This window comes from Gavialis gangeticus, unplaced genomic scaffold (assembly GCF_001723915.1).
Source record: "Gavialis gangeticus isolate Ggan-Ray unplaced genomic scaffold, GavGan_comp1, whole genome shotgun sequence".
In the NCBI taxonomy this organism is placed as follows: Eukaryota; Metazoa; Chordata; order Crocodylia; family Gavialidae; genus Gavialis; species Gavialis gangeticus.
In genome coordinates this window covers 37,573,018-37,580,713 of record NW_017729004.1, presented here as the reverse complement: position 1 = coordinate 37,580,713, position 7,696 = coordinate 37,573,018, and the positions used below count along the sequence as shown (strand labels likewise).

Below are 7,696 nucleotides of genomic sequence, written 5' to 3'. Positions count from 1 at the left end.
TAAGGAAGAGTTTCTTTACTGTCTGAGCCCCCAAGGTTTGGAATAGACTGGTGCCGGAGGTGGTTCAAGCACCCACTTTGAACACCTTCAAGAGACATTTGGATGTTTATCTTGCTGGGATCCTATGGTCCCTGCTGACTTCCTGCTCCTGGGGCAGGGGGCTGGACTCAGTGATCTTCTGAGGTCCCTTCCAGCCCTAATGTCTATGACTCTATGACTCTATGACAACTAAGGATCAATTTAAGTTGAACCAAAATAAGCCAGTTTAAAACTGAAGGAAGGATGTCTACACAAGACATCACCTGAATTTAACTAAAATAATTAAAGTGCATCATTAGTTAAACTAGTGCAACTTTGCCTCAGAAACATTCTGTCATTTAGTATTTGGATGCAAGTTTCAAGTACCAAATATGTATGTAATAGCAAAATGCTGGTCCTGGTTTTTTGCTCCTGAGAATTTTGCCATTGACTTTAGTAAACTAGAGTTTCACTGTGAGTTCATGTAAAGTGGTATAAGTCAAAAATAGGAGAGGAAGGAATATCACCAATTTTAGATCTGAGTATCTGTTTAATCTCTTGTGCTGACATGACATATGTCTGCTGTTTTTACAGGTCTAATGAATCGAGACTATGAGATCTTAACAAGCAGAGCGGTAACAGAAATAAATCATTATGATGGAACTGGCACAGCAATGAGCATAGCTGCTAACAGGATTTCATACACCTTTAACCTGACTGGACCATCCCTAGCCATTGATACTGCATGCTCATCATTTTTTTTTGCTTTGCATTACTCCATGCAAGCCATTAAACAAGGTACAGTAAAAGCTCCGTTATCTGGCCTCCCCCAGGAATGGGGAATGCTGGTTAATCAAATATCTACCGGATGCTGGTTAATCAAATGTGCACCATCTGGTGTACTTCCCAGTGTGCCAGGGGACAGGGAGGGGGGCCCTGCGCAGGCTGCTTTGCCCCGCTCAGTCTGCTTTGCCCTGGGCTGTGGGCCGAAGAAGTGGCAAGAACTCTGCTCTCAGTGGCGGCAAAACCTGGAGTGGTACTTCCAGTTTCGCTTTTGCCACGTTCCTTGGATGCCAGTTAATAGAGTATTCTGGCTAATAAAGTGCTGGTTAACACAGCTTTTGCTGTATTGAAACAAGGAAAGAACTTAGGATTGCTACTGCAGTTCAGTTGCTACAATGATATTATACACCCGGGCATTCATTTTCTTACTGGAATTAGATTCATGTTACAAACAGTAAGAACTTGGAGCTGTTTCATAACTACATTCAATTATCACATCTTTCCATTACTGAAGCAAATAGAATGAAACTTGTATCACTATGGAACTGATTGGCTAGAGCTTTTTATTCCTCCAGTGACAGGCGGCAGCATTAAATACAGCTTTCAGAAACCATCCCTGATTATAGACACTTTAGAAGATAGAAGTATTTTATTATTAAGACCTGCTAAATTGTTAAAGGCCATTATTCTGCAAAATCATGGTGTCTCTCTTTTTAAAGAGTTGGGTATTTTTTTGTTTTTTTGGTCTTTTTTAAGCAGATCAAGATTATTAACTCCTTCAATGACTACTTCTATTGTAGGTTTAATACCATCATAAACACTTTGAGTGCATCCTGACAAGCATGCATGTGCAGTTTGTGGCACCTCAAAACAGTTTGAAGAGCTGCAAACTGCACACGGCACATGTGCACCCATTCACCGTGCTGCTAATTTGTAGCGTGATGAGTGTTTTTTTAACACTGGGCCACCGAAAAAAATGGTGTGGAGCATGCGGCAGTAGCTTGTGCTGCCAGAAAGGGGGCCTTGCTGGCCAGAACCGTGCTGTGGCTGTTGACCAGGCTTTGAGCAGCTGGCTCAGTGCCACTGCTGCCTCAGCAGGCCCTCTGTACCCCAAGTAAGGCTGCTGGGGCCAGCAGCCTCCCCTATGCTACCTGGGTCACTTTGTTGCATGCTGGAATGCATATACAGGGGTGTGCCTGGGGGTAAATAGCAGTGGCACAAATGTGTCACTGTTATATGTCCTGTGGGAAATACACAACCCTGCACATGCATACTTGTGGGGATGCATCCTGAGAGTGATACCATTTTTAAGGCCTGAAACTGAGTGCATTAATGAACTTTCAGGAAAACAATTTTTTTTTCTATAATGTTTCTGAAATGTTTTAATCAGTTATCGGTAATGCTGTACATTTACTATATAAATTAATTAAATTCACCACTGTAAAACTGGAGAATGCACAGTAGATGCAATACAGTAACATATTTACTTTCCTCCAGGAGACTGTGAAGCAGCTCTGTGTGGAGGAGTGAACTGTATTATAGATCCCCGTACTTTTGTGTCTCTCACTAAAGCAAAAATGATCTCTTCTGAGGGACTGAGTAAACCTTTTTCTAAGAAGGCAGATGGCTATGGAAGGGGAGAAGGCTGTGGTGTTGTTTTGCTGAAGCCACTAAAAAAGGTAGGTATATTTTAATGTTATCACTTCAAAAACTAAGACTTGAAGATATCTAGTACTATGTGATCTCCACTGTAATATGTATTAGGATCATAGGAAAATAGGGCTGGAAGAGACCTCATAAAATCAATGTCATTAACAAAAGCCTTGTTAAAATGTCAGAAGACAGAAAGAATGTCAACAGCCTTTCTAAAATCAAGGTATAGCATGTCCATTGCTCTCCCCCATCCACAGAATCTGTCACTTTATCATAAAAGAAAATCAGGTTGGCCAGGCATAACATACTCTTGAGGAATCCATGCTGGCTGTTACTGGTCACCTTTTCTCCTCCAGGGGCTTTGAGATGGATTCCTTTATGATCTGCTCCAAGATCTTTCCAGATATCAAGGTCAGTCTGATTAGTCTGTAATTCCCCATATCCTCCTCCTCCTCTCTTTTTAATGATGGCCGCTGTATTTGCCCTTTTCCCAGTTATTCAGGGTTTTATCTGACTCACAAGTTCTCAAAGATGATAGATGATGGGTGTGTCTACACAAGATGCTTTATTTTGCAGCAGAATAATATACTGCATACTAAGTGTCACCATGTAACTGTGTGCAGCAGCTACTGCACAGTAACCTAGGCTAATGTGTGATTTTATTTATTTATTTATTTTTACTACCTGTAAATACAGGTAGCAGATTAACTGCACATTAGCTACTGCACAGTACTGCTCGTGCAGACAGCTGACCAGGAGCAAATTGCTCCCAGTCAGCCTAGGCATCAGGGTGTGGGGGAACTGTCTCCTCCCTAGCAGCTGTTTCCCAGCCCCATGCCCCAGATCAGCAGATCAGGACACAGGACTGGGAAAGTGTCCTCTCCCCTGCAGCTGTTTACCAGCCCCATGCCCTGGATCTGTTGATCCAAGGCACGGGGCTGGGGAACTGCTGCCCCAGAGGTGGGACAGCTCACCCTACCCACTGGAGCCTGACCCTCGTGCCCACTGCCAGCCCAGGGCTGACACTTGGGGGAGCCTGGCTGCTATAGGTGGGGCAGAGCATGGCAGGAGTAGCCCTGTACTGAACTGCTCCCAATGAGCACACATACAGATGCGCTCCCAGGGAAAGCTTTACAGTGTATTAATAGCACATGTAGACACACCCAGTGGCTCTGAAACTACCTGCACCAGTTCTTTCAATACTTTAGGTCTTATCATTGAAATCCAGCCCTGCTGACTGGAAAGCATATAGATTCATTAGGTAATCCCTAACCTGTTCTTCCACTATTTGTTGTTGTTTGCCTCTTTTCCCACTTTTGCTTCATCTTTGTCATTTGGTAGCTGCCTGTATTCATGAAGCCTGAAGTAAAAATGGCATTAAATACTTTAGCCTTCTCTTCATCATCCATAACTAGGTTGCCTTCTGCATTCTGTAAAGTACCATTTATTTTCTCTTCTTCTTCTGGCATACTTGTAGAATCCTTTTATAATGCTTTTTGCATTCTTAAATAGTTGCATCAAATCATGCCTTGGCCTTCCTGATTTTCTCCGTGCATGCCTGTGCAATACTTTAGTAGTCTTCCCTAATAATATGACCCAGTTTCCACTTTTGTAGAATTCTTTTTTGAGTTTCAACTCATTTAAGAGATCCTTGTTTAACAAGGCTAGTTTTCTGTTGCACTTCCCTTTTTTTTTTGTTGCATCAGGATACCTTGCTCCTGTCCCCTTAAAAGAGCCTTCTTAAAATAAACCTAGCTCTCCTGGAATTCTTTTCTGCTTAGACTTCCTTTCCAGGAGATCCTGCTCACCAATTCCTTGAATTCATTAATGTTTGCTTTTCTGAAGCCCAGTGTCTTCATTCTGTTTCTTTCTTTCCTCCTTTTCCTAAGTAACTTGAATTCTTATCGTTTTGTTGTCACTGCTGTCATGTTGTGGGGTTAGTTCACTGAGCCAGGAGCCACTTTAGCAAAGAGGTCTCTTTATTCATGCTAACAGCACACAGACAGCCGTGAGACTTTCTCCTAGCTCTCTCTGGGGATGCCTACATGAGACATTTAATGTTCAGTAGCCTAATAACACTGTGCAGTAGCTTGCTGGGCAAAAACTGTGCTAATACTCTACTATGCAGTAGTATTCAGCTACTGTACAGTAAGTGTCACTAAAAAACCATTTTCTGATGCTACTGTGCAGTAATTGTAGTTACTGTGCATTTAGTTGGTACTTCATTAAGTAAGTACTAAACTAAATGTGCAGTAACTACTGCACATTAATGAATGTGTATAGGCACCTTCTGGCTCCATCTATAGGTTAAAGATATACAGTCCTCAAAACTGTCAGCCAAATTACCTTCCACCTTCATATTCTTAACCATTCTCAACCCCTGTTTGTGATCATCAGGAAGTTAAGAAGAACTTCCCCCTACTAGTTAGCCTCTCCACCACTTAGATTTCATAGACGTTAGGGCTGGAAGGGACCTCAAAGATCATCAAGTCCAGCCCCCAGCCCCAGGGGGAGGAAGTCAGCTAGGGTCAAAGGACCCCAGCAAGATAAGCATCCAATCATTTCTTGAATGAGTTCAGAGTAGGTGCCTGCACCACATCTGCAGGGAGTCTATTCCAGGTCCTGAGGAATTGGACAGTAAGAATTTTTCTTATGTCCAGCTGAAAACGGTCTTGTAGGAGTTTATGACTGTTGGTCTTTTTTTTTCCTGAGGGTGCTCTGGTGAACAGACATTCTCTCAGATCCTGATGAACACCCCTTGTGTACTTTATAAGCAGCCACCAGGTCCCCCTTGAGCCTGTGCTTTTCCAGACTGAAAAGTCCCATGGCTCTCAGTCTCTCTTCATAAGGCCTATTCTCTTGCCCTCTGATCATGTGCGTGGCTCTCCTCTGGACTCTCTCAAGCTTCTCAACATCCTTCTTGAATTACGGAGCCCAGAATTGGATGCAGTACTCCAGCTGCGGCCTCACCAAGGCCGAGTACAGTGGGAGGATGACATCCTGAGATTTACTTGAGAAGCATCTATAGCTGCAAGCCAGGGTTTTGTTTGCTTTACCAGTTGTGACATTGTATTAATGGCTCATGTTCATCTTGTGGTCAATCATGACCCCCAAGTCTCTTTCAGCAGTGGTGCTAGCAAGTGTAGCACTGCCGAGCCTATAAGTATGCTGCAGATTTTTTTCCCTAAGGTGGAGTACCTTGCATTTATCAATATTGAACATCATCAGGTTTGTGTCCGCCCACTTACTAAGCTTATCCAAGTCAGCCTGGATCACTAGCCTGTCCTCAGGTATGGATGCTATGCCCCAAAGTTTTGTGTCGTGGGCGAACTTAGCCAGTATGCTTCTGACACCAGTGTCCACGTCGTTGATAAAGATGTTAAAGAGAACCAGACCAAGGACAGAGCCTTGGGGGACGCCACTGGTCACAGAGTGCCATAATGACTTGCTGTCGTTGACCACTAGTCTCTGGGTCCGACCTCGGAGCCCATTTCCCAACCATCAGACTGTAGTGTAGCCAAGGCCACAGCTGGCCAATTTTTCCATTAGGAGGTCATGGGACACCAGATCAAAGGTTTTTTTGAAGTCCAGGTATATGACATCAATCTCTTCTCCCTTGTCCAGGTGATACGTCACCTGGTCATAGAAGGAGATGAGATTGGTCAGGCAAGACCTACCCACAACAAACCTGTGCTGGCTATCCCTCAGGATGTTGCCCTCAGCCACCTTATCCAGAAGGGTCTCCTTGATAATTTTCTCGAGAATCTAACCAGGGTTTAAGGTCAAGCTGATTGGCCTGTAATTCCCAGGATCTACTTTCTGCCATTTCTTGAAGATGAGTACCACATTGGCCTTCTTCCAGTCTTCAAGTACTTCACCTGAGCACCATGAATTGTCAAATATTGTTGCCAATGGTTGGGCTATGACACCTGCCAGCTCCTTGATTACCCTAGGGTGTAATCTGTCAGGACTAGCTAACTTGAAGGAGTCCAGCCTCTCAAGGTGATCCTTTACTAGATCAACATTGATGCAGGGTATAAATACATCCTTGCCCTGGCTGTCCCGCGTCTTGCTAGGCAGGGCAGTCCCATTGGACTGATGAAAGACCGACACAAAGTATCCATTAAGCAGGTTGGCTTTTTCCTCGGTGTCAGTTATCAGCTGTCCTGTTTGGTTCAGCAGGGGTCCAACGTTACCCTTGCTTTTTTTCTGACTCCCTACATATCTGAAAAATGACTTTTTGTTATCCTTGATATGTGAAGCCAGATGGAGCTTGGTTGCAGCCTTGGCTTGAGCTGATCCCTGCATGTACGGACCAGTGCTGAGTAATCCTCTTTGGTGGTAATTCCAGCCTTATATGCTTTATAAGTCTCTCTTTTGAGGCATAGGAGATCCTCAAGTTCTCTGATGAACCAAGGGGGTTGCTGCGCACTTTTGCTACCCTTCCTCTGAGATGGGATGGCCATCCCTTGTGCTGTTAGGATCACTCCCTTGAGAAGCAACCACTCCTCTTGGACTCCTCTTCCAGTCGAGTCATGGTCCCTTAGGGCCTCGACAATGAGCCTCCTGAGTTTGTCAAAGTCAGCTTTCCTGAAGTTGAGGACTTCAGTATTGCTGACTGACTTGCCAGCTTTGCAATGGATAGTAAAGGTGATCAACTCATGGTCACTGTCACCCAGCTTTCCATCGATTCTTAGGTCACTGACTTGTACTAAAAAGTTCTCTTAGCACATTAAGAATTTTCTGTGTACTGATATGTTTCTGTTTCAGCAGATGTCGTGGTAACTGAGAACCAGGCCCTGTGATTTGGAAACTTCTGACAGTTTTCTTTGAGGCCTCATTCACCTCTACTTCCTGGTTTGGTGACCTATGGCAGATGCTCACTGTGACATCACTCTACTGCTCTCCCTTCTGACCCTTTGTGGAGGATTTATATCACAGCCTCCTTCCTCCTTCCTGTTCCCCTTGTGCCAGTGTTTTTCCCTTTTTTCTATCTTTCAAACTTGGTTCCTCACCTGTCTATCCCTCTAGTGGCTAAGCAGCTCATTGAAGTAAGTGAGAGGCCACTTTACCTGTGTGACTGGCCTCACACACCTGGGTGGGTGCTTAAACTCCCTATTGTTCTAAACAATGACATGAGGACTGGGAGGGGGCCTAGAGACCCTGCCAGTCTACCCAGCAACCAGCTGTCAGGGACTCAAACCCCAACTTCCCAGGTCCGCTGTCTGACCGCAAGAGACAG

At 44.3% G+C, this 7,696-nt stretch overlaps 1 protein-coding gene across 1 annotated transcript in view; it reads left to right on the top strand.

Annotated features, from left to right (window-relative positions):
- The window catches only part of LOC109291300 (mycocerosic acid synthase-like polyketide synthase), a 64,475-nt gene that overhangs the window by 48,833 nt on the left and 7,946 nt on the right, over positions 1 to 7,696 (top strand). Inside the window, exons 6-7 of the mRNA XM_019508243.1 lie at positions 613 to 816; positions 2,299 to 2,480. Coding sequence (XP_019363788.1) covers positions 613 to 816; positions 2,299 to 2,480 — 386 coding nt within the window. The remainder of the gene's footprint in view (positions 1 to 612; positions 817 to 2,298; positions 2,481 to 7,696) is intronic.